Raw genomic sequence first — 22,550 nt, 5'->3', positions numbered from 1 at the left:
ACAAACCCCACACAGGGTTTGGTCCAAGATCCTCCCATCTTCCCACAAACACATGAGCACACCTAGGACTCCAGAGAAGATGCAGCTGTCACCAGCAGACAGGTGACCCTGGAGCCTGCCAGGAAACTAGTATGGGAGGTCACTGTTGTGGGGAGGGAGAAAAAGGCAATGAAATATACAGGAAAAAAAATGTTTATTAAGTGCACCTTTTATGAAGCAGCTGGTAAAGCAGGATTGACCACATCACTCACCAGATGCGGGGACATGGAGGCACCACACAAAGCCCATGGAAGAAGAATACCAAGGAATTCACACTGTGTGCTAAGTGACATCTCATTGCAATTGAATACAGAACAGTTACATGCTGAAGCCAGGATCATCATCCAGGCAGGCTGCACAGACATCCCTTTGTGCTTCCGGAATGGATGACTCTGATTTGTACCAAAAGGAGACCATGGATTTTTAAGTGTAGATTTTTTTTTTTTTTTTTTTTTTTTTTTTTTTTTTTTTTTTGCAGGGCCTAAATAACTCTCACAGTTTGCACACTAACTCCTCATGGTCAGAACAATGAAACATTCCAGAATATTCAGCATGCTCCAATTTAATACAACCTCCAGCCCTGAACATGGATTGTAAACAGGTTGGAAAATAGGAAGGGACATTGGGGATGTCAAGAGTGGGGTCTGAAGAAGGAGGACATAGGACACAGGGTTGGGGGAATGTTTCAGAACCCTAGAGATGCTAGGCTTTGATTGGAAAAATAACAAGAATTGGTGAAAATATTCTCCTGTGGGATTGGGACGGGAGGTGCCAATCCAATGTTCCTGATGAAGTCAATCGTCACCTATGTCATAGAAACAGGTGTCAGGACCATAACAAGACCCAAGGTACCAGCTAGAGATTCCACACAGAATGACAGAGCACCCCAGGAGGTTTCAATGTCCAAAACCTTACACCTCTGGGGATCCCCGGAACACTGTACCCCTGGTCAGAATATCTGAGCTACTGTTTCTTTGACCCCTGGTGACACCTGTTGGCTCTAAAGATGGCAGCTTCTCAGTGAACAGCAAGGATGAAGGACATCTTCAAGATGCAGATGCTAACAGACCCCAACCCTACTGCCAGTGTGCACCCAGGCCACCTGGGTAGTCTAGAACATGGGCACAAATGCCCCAAAGCAGAATCCTACTGGCTTCTCAAAGAACTGGCTGGTGGTAACGCTGCATGCATGAGGTGGACCACTGTGCAATGCCTCTGAGTCCAAAGATAACATCACCTCCTGTCTCCAGCTGGTGCCAAATAGCTTGCCTTTAATTGTAGATATTAAACATGGGCACTACAGCACACGGCTCCCTCCTCCCTGAACACCAGACTGTGCTAGCTCATACTTAAGTGTGCATGGGGGTGGGGGGCAAACACTGCAATGTGGCAGAAGAAAAATGTGTTCAGAAATGGGAGTGTGGTAAAGTGGATCTGCAGATTCAAGGCTTTTTGGAAGTACCCTTGATATATCTCAGTAAGTCCATAATTAGGTCTGGGTATCTCAAAGGTGCTCCAGAGTACATAGTGACCAGCCACAGACAGAAAACCACTAGTCAATTGTGTCCTATATTAATGACTGAAGGTATTTCTGAGATAGAGTTGTATCCTGCCCTCAAGGCTGAGAGAACATTTGAAATCATACTTACTGGATAAACAAAACCTTTAAGACTCCTGGGGAATTGCTGTTCTAAAGAAATCGGGACACAGCAGCTGCAGAGCATCCCTTGGGCCTTTGTTAAAGGCAGATGGGAGTGATACCACTTTTCCCTGGCCAGAATAGAGCCAGCCTCTGTCTGCTGTAGACACTTCTCTTGTGGTGAGTCACAAGAGAAACAGCACTCGAGAAAAAGACCAAGAAATCATCCATCATTTTGGTGTTCCCAGAACTTAGTGCGTGAACTTCTTTTTCTCACATTTTTAAATATATATAGTTTAGTGATTGTGTGTGTGTGTGAGTGTCTGCTTGCATGTGAGTGTGTGTGTGTGTGTGTGTGTGTTGTACATCCATATGTACCTATAGAAACTAAAGGTTGACTTCAAATGCCTTCCTCTGTCACTCTCTTTCTTATTTTTTATTGACTTATTTATTTTGAGAGAGAGTCTTTTGTTGGACCTCAAGTTGATCAGTCTCCTAGGCTGGCTGGTCAGCAAGTCTCTAGGATCCACGTATCCTCACCCCCCAGGGATGAGGTTACAAACACCTGCCACTGAACCTGGCTTCTGCATGGATGATGGGCATCTCATCCTTGCTCAGCAAATACTGCTCTAAGTGAGCCATCTCCTCAGCCCCTGGTTCAGTGATTTTTAATATGCTCTCAAAATTGTGCACCCACCACACATTTCAAGGCATGTTAACCACCCCAATTCCCATTTCCTTAGGAATTTTGGATCAGTTTATCAATTTTTGCAGAAGCCAGCTAGGATTTTGATGAGGATTACATCAAATCTGTCCAACAATATTACATCTCTGATCCATCAGCATGATGTGTCCCCGTTTATTTAGTCTCCTTTAATTTCCTTCCATGGTATTTGCAGCTTTCAGGGCACAAGTCTTACATTTCCTCTGTTAATCCTGGCTCTCCCTTATTCACTCTGGCACATTTAAGGATGGAATCTCTTAAGTTAATTTTCCCATTCTTCACCAGAAGTCTAAGGAAATATGAAAGAGTTTTCTACATTGATCAGACACTCTGCAACCTTGCTATTCATCTGTCAGCTCCAGAGTTGGGGGAGGGGATGGGCTACCTGCATGTGTGTTCCTTGGGGTCTCAAATGAATGGGTCAGTGTCATGTACAAACAGTTCTCCCCAGTCCTGTCTGTCTTGGAGGGCTCTCATTTATTTTTCTTTCCCAAATGTTTATCAAGCATCAGCTTCTTCAGCATTTCAGTCCATGTTCTCATTGCCTTCCTGAGGCAGGTGGCCTCCCAGTTCAGTCTCCACTTCCCGGTGTTTTCCTGCCACAAACTGGTCCCTGAGGATGCTAAGATCTGTACACACAACTTGGGTCATGAGGAAATCAGCACCACTCTGCATCTGAGGCCTCATTTCCCATTCCTTGTCCCAGCCCACTGGTCACCAACCCGTGGCTTACTGCTTTTCACAAGATCCCAGGATAAATGAGTTAAAAAAAAAAAAAAAAGTAATAATAATGGAATGAAAGACAGGTTCAGGAGAGCCCACCCACCACCCAGGAGCATCCCGGTTGGGGTAATAGAAGCACAGGTGGGAGCCCAGGCAACCCTCTGATGGCTGAGTGACTCTGTCATCTCCCATAGAGACACTTCCCCAACCCCAAGACAGAATATGCCCCACGCTCTAGCCACCTCAAGGAATAGAAGGACGCACACCAATAGGCACCATATACAGCTCCATGCACGGCCACCAGGGGGCAGACCAGAGACCGCATAACCCGTGGTGGGCTCACGCTGAAGATGGCTGAGAGCAGCTCCTCTGGCTGGAGCTACGGCGACTCAGGACAAAGGTAGATGAGTTGCTCTTCTTGCTGACGCTTGTCTCGCCAGGCCGGCTGCCCTTCAGGTAACGGGCAGAGCAGCAGAGGAAGCGTTGCACAAGTTCGTGGAAGAGGTGGCCCGTGAAGAGCATGTAGATCCAAGGGTTGCAGCAGCTGTTGAGGCTGGCCAAGAGCATGGCGATGATGAAGGCAGAAGCTGCAAGGTGGGTCGGGAGGAAAGGAGAACAAGGGGTCACGCTGGGACCATCCCAGACCTGCCTGCTGCAGTGGCCATGGTTGTTCCCGCAACAGCCATCTCAGGTACCACAGACTGGATCACAAGAGAGAGACAAGGAACCAACCAGGCACAGCATGTCTTTCTTCCATAGCCTTGCTCAGGGTCCATTACCCGAATTAACTAGGGCTCGGTACAACCCTAAGTTACCTCATCCTCGCCCTTACCTCCAGCTTCCCCAGGCACTGAAGGCCTCTTTCCTTCAGCGGATGCTGTATGTATCTCCTCACTTGCTTCTTCATCCTTCACCCAGCAAATGCCTCAGTGCCTGCTACTCTGACACCAAAGAACACAGGGGTGCCCAGGAGATGCCAGACCTCGTTTGCATAGCCCAGCCAGTACCAATCACTATATCTAATCACCGTATCTCCCCAGGGCTTCAGTTCCTTCATCTTTACATGGGACAATGAGAATTCCCATCCTGTCTGGAAGTCAGCACGATTCAAAAAGTGCCAGGTACATAGGTGTGCCCAGGAAGAGGTGGTGGCTGTGAGCACATGCCAGGCACCACACTGGACTCTGTGGACACCAGAATGAAGAGACAAACTGACTTCAAGCAGAAGGAATTAAAAAAAAAAATGAAAGCTAGGTTTCTTTCACTGGCCTTAAGTCTGAAGAGTAGAGACTGTTTCTGACAAGAGATGAGTCTTGGTGCTTCTCTAGAAACCCAGTGGGGATAAACAGTGAGACAAGATTCTCTGCCTGGCTGCCGTTTGCCAGGGAATACCCAAGATGGGGGCTGACAAACACACACACACACACACACACACACACACACACACACACACACACACACACATCGCTTTTCTACCTTTCAGAAACACTTCCAAAACTCACTCCAGAAGTCAAGATCTCAACCTGGGAAAGAGATCTCCCCTGGGAGGCAGGAGTGGCAAGACCTTGGTACAGAGAACAGAAGCTTGCTAGTGAAGTCCCCAGCAGCCATGGAAGAGGAGCGGCTGGGAGGCCTGAGGGGTTCACAGAGTGGCAACCCCAGGGCACAGCAGCTCCTGAAAACCTGGATGAAATGCAAGTTCTCGGGCCCTTGGGAAGCACTCAGCAGTGGTGGAACAGGCCCTCGGGGGGTTCTGAATGGCAGCCAAATTTAAGAGCAACTAATCCAGTTCATTAGTATGCCCACTGGCACAAAAGCAAGCTACAATAGAAAAAAAAAATGATTCTTGCAAAAAGTGTTTTCAGAAATCCAAACTGGAACATCTAATCCCTAAAATAAAAACAGTAACAAACAGAGAACAACAGAGGAAGAAAAGCCAATATGATCAGATTCCTTTTTTTTTTTTTTTTTTTTTGGTTTTTCGAGACAGGATTTCTCTGTGTAGTTTTGGTGCCTGTCCTGGATCTTGCTCTGTAGACCAGGCTACTCTCGAACTCATAGAGATCCGCCTGGCTCTGCCTCCCAAGTGCTGGAATTAAAGGCATGTGCCACCACTGCCCAGCCAGATTCCTTATTTTTATGAAAGGGGATTTTCTATTTGCTTCTGTTTGCCTGGGTAAAGAGAAGAAGAAGCGAAATAGTGGTGAGATGCCTTAAGGTTAAAATCACCCACAAGACTAAAAATAGACTATGGTCAAATCATAAAAGAGGCAAAAATCAATAAAGGCCAAACAAACACAATGAAACAAACCATCAGCCCCAGAGAAGACGGAGGGAGATGAAATGAGAGGGAATCTCATAGCCAGACCCAAAGGCTCCAGCCTGACTGGGTAGAGTACAAAGTATAGGCTGAGCAGACCTGATGAGGAAATCCAGCATTTCAAGTGCTCCCAAGTTAGAAAGTTTTTGTGTGTTGACGTGATTCCCCAGTTGGAAAGTGCCACACCCAACCTCGTGTGATATGTCAGCCAAAACCCAACAGCACTAAAAACCCTGTGTAAAATTCCCTTTGGGCTGCATGTACATAGTGTACATGTAGCACGTATGAATTTCATGGATAGACTCAGGTCCCACCCCCAAGACAGATGATTGCCTATGTGCAAATATTCCAAAATCCAGAGAAACACCTGTGGGTCTAGGTGTTTGGAATATGGATCTTCTCCCTGCATAATCTTGGTGGGTTACCTGAAGCCACTGACATCATGGTTATGCATTCAGAATGACCGAAGCACGAAAATATTGTCGGCCCATGTCAGGGTGCTTCTCCAATGGGGCAAGACCATGTAGGCAGGCTGGATCAGCACCTCTGTCCAAGGCTTCCCAGGAAGGTGCAGCTCCTAGAGTGGCCTGCACCCCGGTTTACAGAGGAGGGGAGTGAGTGTTAGAGAAGGAAGGGGACTCCCCCACCCGAGGGCACACACCTTTCTACCCAAAAGTAATGGAGCTGGCTCCTTTTGAAAACAGGTTCCCATTCTTGTGGTCTGAAAAGGCTCCTGTTAGCAGATCTCAGCTCCAAAGCCAAGGCTACCTGAGCAAGTGCACACAGGCAGTGTGGACCACAGAGAGAATATCCCTGTTCCTAGGACAGATGCAGAGTCCCTAGAGGTGAGTGCCTGGGAGAGGACTTCGATACCTTCAAATGGGATCATTATCCTTCTCCCCAAGTACGGACCCAGAAGTCAGCAGACCGTGGCTCATGGGCTAAAGTCTGCCTGCACTGTGTTTATCAATAAAATTTTATTAGAATGTATCTATGGCCACCCATTCACAGGTTTTCTATGGCTACTTTTGCACTTCAGTGGCAGAGTTGAACAATTGTGAACAAGACCTTGAACCTCAAAGCCGAACAAATTTGTCATCTGACCCCAAATGGAGAAAAAAAAATAGGCAGTCCTTGATGAAATGCCTATAGGAAGGGTAGGTGTTAAAGGGTAGATACTGAGCTGGGCGGGGGTAGTGCACACCTTTGATCCCAGTACTCGGGACGCAGAGCCAGGCAGAGCTCGGTGAGTTCAAGGCCAGCCTGGTCTACAGAGTGAGTTCCAGGACAGGCACCAAAACTACACAGAGAAAACCCTGTCTCAAAAACAACAACAACAAAAAAGTAGATACTGAGGGCCCCGGAGTGGGGTGCAGACCCCAGAGCAATGCACTTAGGGCAGTGTGGGCCGCAGAAAGAAGCTCCTCCTCACACTACACTTAACAGAATCAAATTGTGCCTTTGGTTCTGAGTCACACAGATCTTGGCAAGGATCTGGCTCCATATTTTGGAGCTGTGTCTTCTTGGGGAAGTTACTCAACATCTCTGTACCTCTGTTTCCTCATGAGATGGGAAGCCAAAGCTCTCCTCCTCCTAGGAATGTAGTGAGACTGATCGGCTGACAAACAAGCGTGGTTCAGAATTCAAATTCCTCAACAGTAAGCACAGCCTCCACATCATCACCTCCCTGCTGCAACATGGGGATGTCCTTCATCCACACGTTGCTTTAGTAATTCCCAACAGAGTTAGCCTCCTGCATAGGAAACAGGCATGCTTGTATTCCCTGGGCTGGGGCGTGTCTGGGAATGTGAAGCACCCTGGGTGGGGCAAAGATACAAGACCCCATAGCTGAGCGTCTCAGCGTCTCGAAGCTCCACGGCCATATGGCTGTGTCTGTCACCGACTGATTTCAGAGCGTGACTCTTGGGCCAAGAACATCAGGAGACACGTAGAGAAGTCACTTGTGCTGGCATAAGAGGCCCACACCCTGAAGCCTGCATGGTCAAAGTGCCCAACTCTACCAGCTCGTCAGTTTCTGGAAGGTTTACGCACCTTGACGTGGGCTCTCAGCTCCACCACAGAACAAATCATTCGCAGTGAACACAAGCACCCTTGGCTCGCACTGTTTTTCTCAGTGCCCGGGAAATATCCAGCCTTGTACTGCAGCTTTGGGGGACCTACGTGGCTGGGAAGAGCCAAGACTTTCTTCAGCTGGGGCATAAGCCAGGACTCACCTGTGTGAGCACGTGTGCAGCCCTGCCCTCTGCCTTCTGCGTGCCAGCCTTACCTCCTGGAGGTCCAGGCCCACATCATCCCTTGATGCTCCCCCACACTGAGATCCTGCCCGTGTTTATCTTCTTTCCCAACACACAGACTAGTTACGGAAAGCTGGCAGGGACATCCAGGCTACAGGCCGCAGGCTATATGCAGCCCAGGAAAGCTATGAATGCAGACCTACACAGTTTTAAACTTACTGCAGACATCACACTATTTTTTTTGAAGCTTGACTGTGCACTACACAAGTATGAACTCTGTCAATGACAACACCATGTCTCAGTGTCACACAAAATAAACATATGTATGTTCTCAAAACCTGCAGGCTGTGAATTGGACATCCTTGAAATCTAAACATGTAACCCGAGACAATTTTCTCCTTGGTCGTGTGCTGACCAGAAAACCAAAAGGCTGGATACATCTTCAGTCTAGGGGTGCTGACTGACCTGTCTCTGCCTTTAGGCAAGTCCAATAGGCTGTAAGATGCTGTGGTCCCACCCCACAAGAAGAGGATGCTACAGTCTCATCCCTTCAGGAAGAGGATGCTGAGGCCTCACCCATTCGAAAAGAGGATGATGTGGTCCCACCTCTTTAAGAGGGGAATGCTGCAGTCTCAACCCTTCAGGACTCACAGCTCACCCTTCAGCTGCCAGAGTGCGGGCTGCTCAGTGCTCACAGCAGGGGGGGGGGAGGGTTGTGGTTGCCTCTGGACAAAGGAGTGGCCACATTTCACATTTCAGGAATGCTCAGTGATTCAAGATGCTCCAAGGCCAGGATCCCAGCCTACATCTAACTTCATTGAAGGGACATCCCAGATTGCAAGATCCTTGAAAGCCTAGTCTCCTGCCACGTTTCCCAGAAGACAGAGACATCATGGAGTGAGGACAGAGATAAGAGAGATCCAGAGGCCAGGATGGAGGCATGCACAAAAGTCACCTGGGAGCAGACACGGTTCACAGAAGGAGACCTGAGCCCAGAGAAACTACCCTGAGGAGGGAGGTGTCTGGAAGACAGGACCCCTCCCAAACCCCTGGGTCTGAGTCCCCCGTGTTCCTTCTCTGAGCCACCACATCTGCCCTCTGAGTGTTGTTTCCGTCATCTGGACACTGAAGGAAAGTGGGAAAGGGTCTTAAAGCCAGTATGAAAAGACTTCCGTTGCTGTGGCTGATGGTAAAGGATAAAAGATGGCCGTCAGCTGTTGTCATGTGTGTAAGTCCATGGTCAGGGGTTCTGATCAGAAGTCAGTTAAAGAAACTGCCCTTAGTTCCTTTCCTCTAGCGCTTCTCAAAAATTAAAATAAAAGGAAAAACGGAGCCCTGGGATTGGATGTATACGTGAGAGAAACTCAAGAGAATCCATCTAGGGAAACTTTCACTGCTGGCAACGTAATTAGCTCAACAGGGTAGGTTTCTGCAAACAGGGTGAGCAGGCCTTCAGGGGACTGTCCAGAAAAGCCAGCTATCAAATTCTGTCTTCCTCTCTCCTGAAGTGAAAACCACGCTCTCCCCATGAGCAGAGGTCCTGGCAGTCACCCAGGCTATCAGCCTGGTCTGGTTGGTCCCTGCCAGAAAGGAACGAGGAGAGAAAGTGCTGGGCCATCCGCTTGCCCAGGACCTACCTAGGGGAGGAAGAGATCAAACATCTATCTGGCCTGGGAATCCAGTTCATTTAGCCTTGCCAGAATCAAGCTGGCGCTGGGGACCCACGTTGCCTCATCAAGTTCCTGGGCACAGGGATTCACACACTGGGTGAAATGACCAGCTCTGAGCTAAATGAGAGTGGCAGCATTTGAGGGAGAGGCTGGGTGGACTAGGGTCTGGGGACACTTGCAAGTGGGGGCTCCCACTACGTGGGAATGGGCAGAAGCAACCACACATCACTAGCCAGAGTCTGGTGCTGGGCGCCTGTGCATCTGCCTCACAGGTGTGACTCACGGCGGGGGGAGGGGGGGATGGCGCAGTAGGTTGTGGAGGGACAGCACCAGGCTTTCTATTGCCACCAGACCAGCTTCGCTCACACCCCTACAACCCCCCCTTTTGGACTTCCCGGCACTCACTATGCCCTGCATTGAGGGCCCAGATTAGCCCAGGACAGCTGGTAGGCATCTGGCCGAGGCCCCCACAGGCTGTGTTGTTCCTGAGGCAATCCAGGCATTCACACACTGTGCAAACAAAGGCTTATGGCTCCCCTCCTCTGACTCGCATTCACCAGCAGCTTCCTAAAATCCCCACCCAGGAAGCCAGGCTCCTGGGCAAGGCCTCCCCCAGAATATGTAGAGCCTAGGGGGTGCGGGGAGAGTCCCTATCACTACGGGGACTTGTAGGGTATAGTAGGAGGGTTCTGACAGGCCCTTCAAAATATCCCTTCTAAATGTATGTTAACATCAAGATGGAGTCCCAGGATATGCCACGGGATGAATCTTTGCAAAGACTGACCTTTCACAACCATGATTCTTCTAGAACTCTCTGTGGTATTCTAGCTCCATGCATTTCAGGGCTGTGAGGAGCACCTGGGGTTACTGAGGTTAAAATGGCCTTCGTTCAGGCTCTGGTCACATCTGGGCAACATGTGAGGGTGGTGGGCTCAGATGAAGAAGAAAGCTGAAGGAGGAAGATGAAGATCTTCCTGCATGTCCCCCATTCTCAAGGAACAGGAAGCACATGGGAGGCACATGGCAGGTTTAGGTCACAGACTATGTCTTAAAGTTCTGCTACTCAAAGTGTGGTGGCCGGCTGCATGGGTACCACTTAGCATCACCTGCACAGGTACCAAAGATGCAGGCTCTGAGGCTCCACCCCCAGTATGCCCAGTCAGACCAGCCTTTCAACCAGGATCTCAGTGATTTTTGTACAACTAAAATTCTTTCCAACTAGCCCCAACTCATATGGGTAGAGAATGGGAAGAAATAATAAAGTAACAGTCTATGCTTCCAACTATGAAATGTGAACCTGCTTCTTTGTACAGTAAGCTCCTATTCAGCTCTCAGAAACCTTTTCAAACCCTGCTTCCTCTCTGAAACCCTCCTGATTATTCCCCCAGGGAAACAGAGTCAGCCACTGCCTCCTACGAACATTCACTTTACATGGTAAATGAATGCTTCTAGTGTGGAATCATCCCATCATATTCTCATTTTTTTTTAATACTTCGTGGCTGGGGACTCTGTCCCATTTGTGGCCATGTCCCTAGCTGTAAGCAGAAACTGGAAAATAAGAAGAGGTCGATAAGGGACTGACCTGAATTGAAGCATGAAATTAGCAGACAGGAAGCCTTGATAAATCAGCCACCTCCTCTAGCACATCAGAAAGGCAAAAAAGACAATCTCCCTGCTAGATGACAGGACATGGCCTGCTAACACGGTGCCTGGACTCAAATGCAATTCCCTCTGGGAAAATTAAGTTCACACTCGGATAGTGAGGTGAATGGGGAGAGAGAACAGGGAGAGAGAGATTGCTCAGGTGCGAGGTGTGGCCAAGCGGACAGAAGCCTGGCACAGAAGCGCCATCTCCTGGCCATCCAGTGGCTAGGACGCAAGGAGCAAGCAGCCCAGGAAGAGGACACTGGACACCTGGTCTCTTCCTCTCTCCCTCACCAAGGGTCCAGCTGGGACACTTCTGAGACCAGAGCTAGGCCATCCCCACCAGCCTTCCCCCCTGTAGGGAAGCCAGACGCTCCCCCCTCCACTTTTACCCTGCTTCTCAGCATCCCAGGCCAGCCAGCCAGCCGCCACCCACTGCCACAGCCCACCCTGCTAACCCTGCTCCCAAAACCACTCCCAACCCTCGCTGGCTCCCTAAAGCCCCGGCACTTGTTAAAATTTGCTTCTTATTTTCCAGAAGCAGACAACATATTAGGCTGAGGAGACGGCTCAGCTGTTAAAGTGTTTGCCTTCTTCCAAGCACGAGGACCTGAGTTAGATCGCCAGCAACCATGTTGAAAAGCCAGCACAGTAGTACATGCTTGTAACCTCACTGCTGAGGAGATGGAATTGGAAACAGGGGATCTGACTGGGACCAGGCAGCCTAACTGAATCAGTGGGTTCCAGGCCAGTGAGAGACATTGACTCAAAAAACCAGCAGAAGGCACCTGAGCCACTGCATAAGGTTGACCTCTGGCTTCCATACGCACAGCATACAAGTGTATGAGAACCTATACACGCATGCGTAACCACTCATATACATGCACCCACTCTCACGTGAACATAGCATGCACACCTGTGAACCAACACCCACACAAGCAAACATACAACGTATGCACATACACGTGAACATACACATACACACACAGATACATGTCCAAATTCAAATGAACTAACACCTACGTAAGCAAACACACAATGCATACATATACATGCACCTACACCAACATGAACACACATGCATACACAAAGACAAACAAAATTATACAACACACACATGAACATACATATGGACACACAACACTTACACATATAAACACATACTAACAGGAATACACAAATATAGAGGTTCACTCACAAGCCCACACCCACCCACATAAACAAACATACACACACACATATATACACACACACACACCAACATGAACACACACACAAACACACCTTCACTTATGCACCCACACCCGTATGAACACATGTGCATACACACAGACATGTACCGACACACATACATGCAGGCACTCACATGTATAATATGCATACACAACCACATACACACAAGGTGATCTGTCCCAAACTACCAAGAGTGGTGAGGTGAAAGGTCATGCTTGTAGCCAAGAAGGCAGAGATGGGAAGAGACAGGGAAACGCAGATGATGAGGACTGAGGCTAAGGCAGCAGAGGCTGTGCAAGGCTTTAGAGGTCCCAGCAATGGGGCAGGGTGGACATGGTCAGGTGGGATGGGGTGAGCCTGGATGTCAGGATGATGGGACCAGCCAGGCAGTGTCTCCTCTGTCTCTGTGGGTCTAAAATCCGGATGCTGAGGTTTCCCTCAGTGGGTGCAGTGGGGTGCAGGGGGGAAATTCAGCCTGTCCGTCTCCAGTGGGAGACTCCGTGGGGTCAGATCCTGGCCCTGCTATTGACTCGGCACCAATCTTGAAGGCATTTCTCAGAGCATCGGTCTCCTCGTGTTCGGGCTGGGCATATCTACGTGCTGAGTTGGGTGAGAACTGGAGAGTCTGGACACACACAGGTGACACACAGGTGAGCATTCATCTACCTCCTCACTTAGCCCAAACTAACGCCCAGAAAGGGAGTCTTGCTCCTTCCTGTGCTTGAGGGCTTCTGTCAGCAGGGCCTAATGAAGTCTAGGGGCTCCCCTTACAGCCCTGGCACTAGGAGTAGCCTTTGGGTGCTCTTGGCTTCTAGCTTGCCCAGAACAAGGAGGTAGGGTAAAAGCAAGCAGGCTGCAGGCCCAGCCCCATTCCAGGCTCTGTGGAGGGTATGCTGTGGCCCAGCCTGTAGACTTAGCTTCCCAAATCTAAGGTCTCCCAAGCTGCAGGCTAGCTTCCAGATCCGAGGCCTCCGTGCGGCCTTTACCTCCTCACTGCTCCCAGCCCACTCAGACACCTGTCAAATGGGAAAGTCTCCGGAGTAAGCCTCCACTCACCAGTTTTCTTTCCAACCATTAATGAAGCCTCTGGGAGCTGGAGGCCTAAAGTCACTTGCAGCAGAACCCAGGGAAACAGCACAATACAAGCCCAAAGCACAGAAGTGCTCACAACCACCCTCCTCACAATCACCCTCCTCCAGGAGCCGAGACAGCTGAGAACTGTCCGTCAGATTGGGATGTATAACCTGCAGAATCAAGCTGGAGGGTCCACCTTCCCCGTGGCTTTCCACAGGGCTAGGCCACTGAAGAGCCGGGCCCTCCAAGGTGTTCCCACCACTGCCACTACAGGCACTGAAGTGGCCTCAACCTCAGAGGTAGACACGGAGGGTCAAGGGACAAACGGTCCCCTGACCCAGTGTCTCAGAGTCAGTTAGTGCGGGAGGCAGGGCCAGATGTCATGTGTGATGGTCGACTCTCATTTTCAACTTGACAGGATTTAGTCACTTAGGAGATACACCTCTGGACAGGTCTGTGAGGGTGACGTTTCCAGGTTTACATGGGGATGGAAGACCCACCCTGAAGGTGGGTGGCACCGTCCATAGGCTGGGGCCTGGACCGAATAAGGAGAATCCGAGCTGGTCAACAGCGCTCATCTCCATCTGCCTTCGGCCAGTGGGTGCAATGTGACCAGCCCCCTCACCCCTGCTGTTCCATGTCCCCCCAATGACTGTCCCCTCACACTGTGAGCCAGAGTCAGTCCTTCTTCCTTAAACTGCTTTTGTCAGAGACAAGAAAATTACCAATATAGCCGGCATCCCCCAGGCTTGCCCTGAGGGGTGCCCATCTAGCATCTGCAGCCATTGGTGTTGGAGGTCCCTCTGTACCACATGGGTTAAGAATCTCCAGCTCTGCTGAGGAAGCAGCTAGGCCTGAGGTCTTATTTAGGAACTCCCACTTCAGTTTTACACCTTGCTCGGCTCCCTGGCCACGTCCCTTCCTACGAACCCTGGTTCAGGAAACCCCAGCTCCAGCTGTTGCTCTGCTCAGACTTTCTCTATGTCCCAGTAGAAGTGCCTCCCCTTTTCCAGGCCTTTGGAACGTGTGACCAGAGGCCACACAATGGACAGAATCCACACAGCAATCTTTGCCCTGACTACCACAGGCCATCAGTAAATGCCGAGTGATAGGTGTCCTGGCCACTCTGGAGCAAAGCAGGAGGGCTCTGTGGATCCAGGGGTCTGTGGTTTCCAGAAAAGAACAGAGCTGTGAAACTCAGGTCACCTGCACGGAGAACCTAGCTTCCCAAGCAGAGGGATTTGGTGTTGAGAACCAGTGGTGATTATATCCACAATACCATTTTGCACCATCTAGGAGCAAAGCAGCTAAGTCCTTTCTGGCAGGTCTGTGCAGTGAGACCAGGCCTTCCTAGATGTGGGCTGTGCTAATCTTCAAAACAAAGGTCCAAGGCAAGGGCTGCCAGTGATGGCGGCTCCTTCTGTTTCCAAAGAAGTCATTGGGGCTGGTGTGATCGAGGGGGCAGGGGGCTGCACCTGGTGCCCAGCACACTCCACAGGCCCGGAGCCCAGACTGCTGTTTCCCCAGCGCCCTCCTCCAGATGTATCACTCCACCCGCTCCAGGCTTCTAACAAACGCAGGTCACTGTCCTATAACCTCAGGGGTCTCCAGGGCAGAAGGCTCTTCCCTTCTGTGTGGCTATCACACAGCCTCCGGGGCAAAGCTGATGATTGTCCTCCTGGCTCCCTTCCTCTCTCCCAAAAACAAGGCTCCGTCTCGGGCACCCCAGCCCTGTCCCTGCTCAGGTCCTCTAAAATATTTATCTCTCCATGGCTGCCACCAGAGGAGAGGCTCTGGAACTTGTCTTGACCTCCATAGAGGTCCCTCGGGAGATCCATTCAACCTTCACTGGACACTCCTTCAGCTTTCCCAGGACCAGCTGTCCCTTCCTGAGGTTGACCCTAGCCAACACTGACCTTATGGGTCCAAGGCAACTTAACTTAAAGTCGTTCAATTTAAAGTGAACTCAAAGTAGGAAGGAGCCTGAGCCTGTGCTCAGGTTGGGAACCCACCTCTATTCTGTCTCTCTGGAGGAAAGACAGTCATCTACCTCAGTTTTTCCCTCCATAATAAGGATTTTTGCACTAGGAGTTGCCCAAGGCCTATGGGGCATTTTACCTGAATTCTGGCAAGAGTTGGTACTTTAATGGATTATTTCTGTGCTGGAGAACCTTTAAGTCCTGGAGACTCGGAGAGGTTATCTCCTCAAAGATTATGGACCAGGGAATTGGGATATCAAACCATGCCCCAGGAGGACCCCAGAACTTTGAAAGTACTGAGATAGCAGAACTAGGGCCTACCCCTGCCCTCCTCTTTCCTCTCCACCCATACTACCTTCCTTGGGCGCATTGACGTCCCAGACGCTCCACATCTGCACGAAGAAGAAAGGCGTCCAGCACACGATGAAGGCCAGTACGATGATAAAGGTCATCTTCACTGTGCGGATCTTCGCCTTGGAGATGAGCTTGACGCTGCTGACCCGAGCCAGCGCCGCCCGCCCAGCTCCACCGGCCGCAGATCCTTCAGTCCCCTGGGCCTCCGCCGCAGCCGCTGCCGTCTTGAGTCGCAGGTTCTGCCAGATCTTGAAGCTGATGAGGCCATAGCAGGCGGCCAGCACGATGACAGGCACAATGTAGACGGCGAGCGTGATCCACGTGACGTAAGCCTTGGGTCCCCAGGGCTGGATGAACTCAGCCCAGCAGTCAAAGACGCCGTCCGCCACTTCGCGCAGCGAGAAAATGTGCACCTGCGGCGCGCTGGCCACCAGGCAGCCGAGCCACGTCGCCAGTACTGCCAGGCGGTCGGTTCGGCGGCGCAGCGAGCGCAGCGGCTGGCAGATGGCCAGGCAGCGGTCGAGCGACATGAGCAGCAGCAGGTAGGTGGAGGCGAACATGCCCACCACCTGCAAGTATTTGACCAGACGACACAGCAGGTCGGGCCCATAGAAGCGGAAGGTGATGTCCCACAGCAGCTGCGGGAGCACCTGGAACACAGCCACCACCAGGTCGGCGATGCTCAGGTGCTTCATGAAAAAGAAGAGGCGCGAGTGCTTGTGGCGCGTGGTGCGCAGCGCCAGCAGCACGCACGCGTTGCCGCTCAGCGCCAGGAACAGAATGAGGCACAGCACCGCCACCTCCACGCGTGCCAGGGCCTCGTTGCGCCGCGGCGGCCCGGCCGTGAGGTTCCCCTCCACCCCAGGCGGCACTCCACTCCCGAGGTCCAACTCGATGCTCCAGTTGGCTGCGGGCATGCCCTCCATGACCGTGACGGCGACCGCGACGGAGCGCCCGGCCTTGCTGCTCTTTAAAGCGTGGCGCGCGGGGCGGGGCCCGATGCGCTGTCCAGGTGTCTACCGGAGCACCCCGGCACTGATCTGCCTCTTCCCGCCCTGAAACAAACCAGGAGGGCAGTGAGAAGACCTTTGTGCTTCTCTTAGGACGCGCGTGGGACGTCCTTGTCCCCTTCCTGGGAACCTGAAGTTACCTGAGTCTCAGGACACAAGCCCAGCCACCGGGCTGCTCAGCCACCACTGCAGAAATCCCGGGTTGCGGTACCTCTTTTGAACCTCTGCAGATGCACTTGAGTGTGGGTCCCAGGAAAGGGTCAGCCGCTCGGTCTGCGGAGAGAGGAGCCTTGCGATTAACCGCTTTCCAGATAACAGGGACCCCCTTCCCCAGCATCCCCTCCCAAAGAAGCCCCAAATCGACACCTTTCCCCTCAGGACATAGCACAGCACCTTCTAACGGACACCCAAGGCAGCCCCTATCTTGGTAAGCTTTACTTCAAGTACGTCTTCCTGGGGTTCCCCCCAAAACTCAGCTCCTGCACATCCTTCTTCGCCTCCTTCTGTTCCAAGACACTCAGCCTCGGCTCCCGAACTCCCCGAATCCTCTCGCTCCAGGAGGGACTCCTGCCTGCGAGCCTAGCGCCCCCCACCTCCCCCGCGGACGACGCAAGGCTGCTATGAGAGAGACTCGTGGGGTAGACACCTCTCACAGGAATCCCCCAGCCCAGCGGCCTCAAAGCTGCTTCCAGGGCTCTGCGTTGTCGTCCGAGCTGTCACTTTTCAGTCCCTCGGAGCATCCTGAGCGCCTCCGGGGAACCAGAAGCAGGAGAGGCGCCAGAGGCTTGCCTCAGAAACTGATGGTCCCATTGGTCCTAACCATCCTGTCCCCACGGTGCGCAGGACCCAGCCACCTGAAGCGAGCCTGCGGGTTAGCCCAAAGTTGCCTCGCCACCGGGGAAGTTGCACCGCAGCGGATGGCCTCAGAGATGCGCGGGCTCTCCCCAGCAGGATGGGAGAGCTGCCGGCGCCACTCTCGGTGCCACCACGAGTAGATCCCGGCGTCTCTGCAATCCTCTAGCCTGCGGCTTGGCTGGTGGCTGGATGCGGAGCGAAGGCAAGGGGAGAGCGGTGGCCAGGTTGTGCGCGGACCGCGTCAGCACGCGGCGCTGTCTGAAGGTGGCCGGCTTTCCGGCGGCGGGAGTCCAGAGCTGCAGCACCACACAGGTCCGCTAGGGGGCAGATTAAGCCGGCCGCGGCGATCCCGGAGAGCCAGGTCAGCTCATCCCGTGTTAGTGCTTCAGATTTATCTCATAGTGGCTTAAGACTCGCAAATATCCCACCTAGTTTCTTCCATTCTAGGTTTAGCTCTGGACGCTCTCAGAGATGTAGGAGCCTTAGAGAGCAACGTTTTTTCCCCAGAGTAAAATTTAATGAAGTCGGGGTTGGGGCTTTAGTTCAGTGGTAGAATGCTTGCCAAGCAAGTGCAAGGCTCTGGGTTCGGTCCTCAGCTCCGAGGTTAAAAAAATAATAATAAAAAAAAAATAAATAAAATTAATGAAGTCACTTTTCTGCTCCTTCCTCCCTCCCTCCCTCCCTCCCTCCCCCTCCCTCCTCCCTCCCTCCCTTCCTCCTTCCTTCCTCTTTACATTTTTAAAGAGAGCTCATGTAAGCCCTTGCTCTGGAATGGCTTTGTTCATATTCCCTTTAAGAAGGAATTGCAAATGCCTGTTCCTTCCTGCAGCCCTGAGAGAAATCTTCATTCTTTAGGTAGTTTGTGATGGAAGTCTCACATACCCGCCCCTATCCCCGCCCCCAAGTCTATCACCATTTACGATTATTCTGCTTCTCAATGGGCCAAAGGCCACTTCTGCCTCCTTACCATGCTTCAAAATTAAAATCCTAACTGGCGCCACGGGAAGATTAAATGTGAAGGGCTTCTCCGCCACTTCCTTGTCCTTTTCTGCTTTAAAACCATTTTTTTAAACTGATTTACAGTGACCAAGGACTGAGCAGGAACAGAAAGGGCCAGCATTAAAAAATGAACGGGGCTCTTTAACATGAATTAAATGTGTATTTCCTCCTGACATTTCATTTCTCCCTCTTCTAATTATGTGGAGAGAATTAAGTGAGCCAAGGGCAGTGTTTCCTGAATCCACAATTATAGTACTGTGCCAAGATTTCCTCGGGGCCGAGTCTTCCAAGGCTGCTCCCAGATTCTACACCAGAGCATGCCAAGGTGGCTTGAGGATTCCCTGAGCATCGGCTAATGGCAGGAGGCAAAGACTCTTCTTCTTGCTTTGGGACTGTATTTGGTACAGTATCACCACTGGCATTTGTCACATAACCAAGGTTACAGAATACCCAGGTGACAAGTGGCCTGAGTCCCCGGTTTTCTGATGTGTAAAATAATGAGGGGGCTGGTCCCATCACTCTGGTTTTCTGTGTATAAGTGGCGTGTGTGTGTGTGTGTGTGTGTGTGTGTGTGTGTGTGTGTGTGTTTGAATTCATGCTCACACGTGCATGGGCAGGGGTGGGGGTGCAGACCATAACCTCAAGTGTTAATGCTCATCTTCCACCTTGTTTGATATTTGCTGCTACATAGGCCAGGCCAGCTGGCCTGGACGGGTCTGCAGGTCAAGCGGTCTGTCACCGGAGAACTGGGATGACAGACATTTTTACATGCCTGGCTCTTACATGGGTTCTGGGGATGTGAACTCAGATCCTCATACGTGTGCTCTAAGTGTTTTACCCACTAAGCCATCTCCTCAGCCCCTCTTCTTTCCTAAAATGCAATGGGAGGGTGGTGTTATCCCAGCACATCAAATAACCCTGCTCCACCCCGTGGCTGGATGAGGAAGGATTTGTCGGACAAGCCCCTGTCTAGGAGACCTGGGAAGGAAAGTGATGGGTTTGCAGAAGCCAGCCTGCTCTTGGCCTGGAGGAGAGTGGCCTTCGCGGACAAGTCAGCCAGCCACTTCCCCAGCCGGCTCTTCTCCCCCACATGCCCTCTCCTGTGTAGTCTTATGCAGCAAATGGTTCCATCTCATTGTGGATTTGCTAAGAAGAACCACTTGGTCCATGCAAAAGCTAAGTTCTCTAACTTGGCCTTCATCTGAACAAAAGCATCAGTGGGATGCTCGCAGCCTCCTTGTTTAGATTCTCAGTATGTGTGGGAACCAGGCAGAAAAGGGAGGCTCTGCTTGCCTGGTGACCCCTCTGAAGATCCCTGAAGAATGAGGCACGCACCGGCATCCTTGAACCTTAGCCAGAGATAAAAACACTTGTATATTTTCAGTATAGTGAGAATGAATTCTAACAGAAAGGAACAAAGTACTGGGAGCCCGAAAGAGCTCTCAGGAGGCATTTTGACAAAGGAGGACATTCTCCTGAGATTGAAGAAGACAGACAGGCACCCTTCCCTGAAATGCCACTGGGTTGGGGGTGGACATTGATAATCCATGTGGATGGGCTGAAGCCTGGCCCACCTCCATCACTGAAGGGTCTGAACGGCCTCTTGAAGAATGGATTTATTTAGTAACCATGTTCCCCTAGCCTGGGAAGAAACGCTTTCTGCGATGGCACTCAGTTTGTAAATTTAGCCTTGATTGACACTGAAAGTGAGAGAAAATGTGGTTCTTTCTCCTTTCTGCCTTACTCCCTTTGATTTGCCAAGGACAAACTCTGATAGAATTAGAGCCAGCAGCGCCAGGACCAAAGCTGGCCGGTGTGCAGTGATTATATGGTAAAAGCCCAAAGGTGATGATAGTGCAGGAGCAGTGGAGGGACACAGGGGTGGGGCCATGTAGAAGGATGACAGCCACAGAGAAGACGAACGGGAGAGACTGGCATTGACAGTCCGGTGGCCCCAGACAGATGCCACAGTGTTGAGATCAATCCACGTGAGTCTGTTTAATGGGTAACTGGGATTTATTAAGATATAAATTGGGGAAATACACTCATGAATACAGAACCAAGTAAAGAGCTGAAGTCACCCTCTGTTCTGCCTGGGAGTGGATGCACCTGGCCCTCTGGTGTCCCATCATGCCAAGAAGAGCAGCGGGACCCCTCCCTCTTTCCTTTTAAGAGGTCACGTGCCCAGGCAAGAGGTCAAGAGGTCACATACATAGGCAAGAAGCACCGCCTCTTCTGGGCTAGATGGCCCAAGGTCATAGGGGGAACAAATACCCCTACACTCCCCCTTTTTGTCTAAATAAGAAGGTTCTAAACTTAACACAAACTGTTTACAATAAGAACAATTATCAAGTATTATCCAAGAGAAATGAAGGGCAATGACATAAACAAAAGGAGAACTATAACCAACAACAAGAAACATACTAAATGTCTAGACCATAGGTAAATGGCAATTACAGATTACCCAAAAGCTGTCCTATCCTGAAGAATCTGAATCGAGTACCTAATATGCTCTTAGCTAAGACACGAGAGAATGTTTGTTTGGTTGGTTGGTTTGGTTTGGTTTGGTTTGGTTTGGATTGGTTCGGTTCGGTTTGGTTTTTGGAGACAGGGTTTCTCTGTGTAGCTTTGGTGCCTTTCCTGGAACTTACTCTGTAGACCAAGCTGGCCTCAAACTCAGAGATCCACCTGCTTCTGCCTCCCGAGAGCTGGAGTTAAAGGCATGCGCCACCATCGCCAGGAGAGAGAATTGTAACTGTAACTATCTAGTCTTCAACCCCATCAAAGACCTGAGAAGGAAAATAATAGTACCTGAGTAAACAGGAAGTGCAAGCAAGCAGCTTCCAGAAATGCAAGAAATGACAGAGACCGCTAGCTGCCTGGACAGTCACCCAGTGTGTCTCTGCAATGCTGGGGCATCCACTATGGCTAAGGCCTGGAATATCTGACAGACCAATTTCAGAAGCTGGAATTTTGAAAGACTGGCTTACCTTGTCTTGGCAAGGTTCAGAAGGTGCTTTTCCTTGTGTCCTGCTTATCCAGAAAGGACAATGTGCTTACTGTCAGCAGCCGAGGCAAGGGCAGTTCTTTGCCCAGCAAGCTATTTATTGCCAAAAAGAAGATAAACTCCATACCGAGTGTTATCGATGCCCTACATCCTCTTGGGAATAGATCAGTGCTGTCAGGAGCAATTGTTTCTCATATCAACAAAATTCTAGGTTATTAAAAAATTTAAATAAATATTCTCTAGGTCTATGAAGTGTTTGAAGATTACCTATCCATCTGACATATATTTCTGTTTGTCTAGAAAACCTAACTAACATGACTATAAATATGACAAGCATGGGTGACTATTAACCTATAATTCTTATCAACCTGCATAACTTAAAGACTAAGGTTTCACATATAAGAATAAACAATCTGTAAACATATATACAGTATAAGGACAATGACCTTGAATTTGTGACAATATACAAAATATCTTAATCAGTGGTAAAAATGTATAGTGCAATATGACAACAATATCCTTAATATGTATCAATATACAAAACATACTAAACAGAGGTAGAATATATATACAGTATGACAAATATAATTTTACATATATATAATATACAAAATATTTTAAACCAGAAGTAGGAGCATTTGTACAATATGACTACAGTTTTGAATCTGTATCAATATACAAATTATCTTAAACAGAAATAGAAAAACAGATTATATTTGTATCAATATACAAGAATCCATACCAGTGCAAATTATCTAAGGCTGATAGTTTGCTAAATTAATTTACAAGTAGATACAATAATCTACCTTAATATCCTATCTATCCCACTTTTTTCTTTCCCAAAAGAGATTCCTGAGTCTAACTTTATTGTTCCACCCCCAACCCTAATACAAGTTATAACCAACCCAGCTAGCTCAATCAATAGAGCATGAGATTCTTTTTTTTTTTTTTTTTTTTTTTTGTTTTTTTTGTTTTTCGAGACAGGGTTTCTCTGTGTAGCTTTGCACCTTTCCTGGATCTCACTC

General features: G+C 50.0%; 1 protein-coding gene across 1 annotated transcript; it reads right to left on the bottom strand.

Annotated features, from left to right (window-relative positions):
* Window positions 1-176: 176 nt before the first annotated feature.
* On the bottom strand, window positions 177-18,121 carry Oxtr (oxytocin receptor). Its single transcript, XM_028863874.2, has 4 exons — window positions 17,519-18,121; window positions 16,805-16,937; window positions 15,656-16,709; window positions 177-3,712 (listed from the first exon to the last, which is right to left on the bottom strand). Exons 3-4 carry the CDS (start codon window positions 16,578-16,580, stop codon window positions 3,465-3,467), a joined length of 1,173 nt encoding a protein of 390 aa, XP_028719707.1. The 5' UTR covers window positions 16,581-16,709; window positions 16,805-16,937; window positions 17,519-18,121; the 3' UTR covers window positions 177-3,464.
* Between the last annotated feature and the right edge of the window lie 4,429 nt (window positions 18,122-22,550).

Source organism: Peromyscus leucopus, chromosome 3 (assembly GCF_004664715.2).
Source record: "Peromyscus leucopus breed LL Stock chromosome 3, UCI_PerLeu_2.1, whole genome shotgun sequence".
NCBI lineage: Eukaryota > Metazoa > Chordata > Mammalia > Rodentia > Cricetidae > Peromyscus > Peromyscus leucopus.
Note: the sequence above shows the minus strand (reverse complement) of the source record. Positions and strands in the feature narration are given on the sequence as shown.

Coding starts and splice junctions, on each gene's coding strand:
- Oxtr (XM_028863874.2), bottom strand. CDS start 16,580: ATGGAGGGCATGCCCGCAGCCAACTGGAGCATCGAGTTGGACCTCGGG. Junction 3,713..15,655: donor CGTCAATGCGCCCAAGGAAG/GTAGTATGGGTG, acceptor CCCACCTTGCAG/CTTCTGCCTTCATCATCGCC.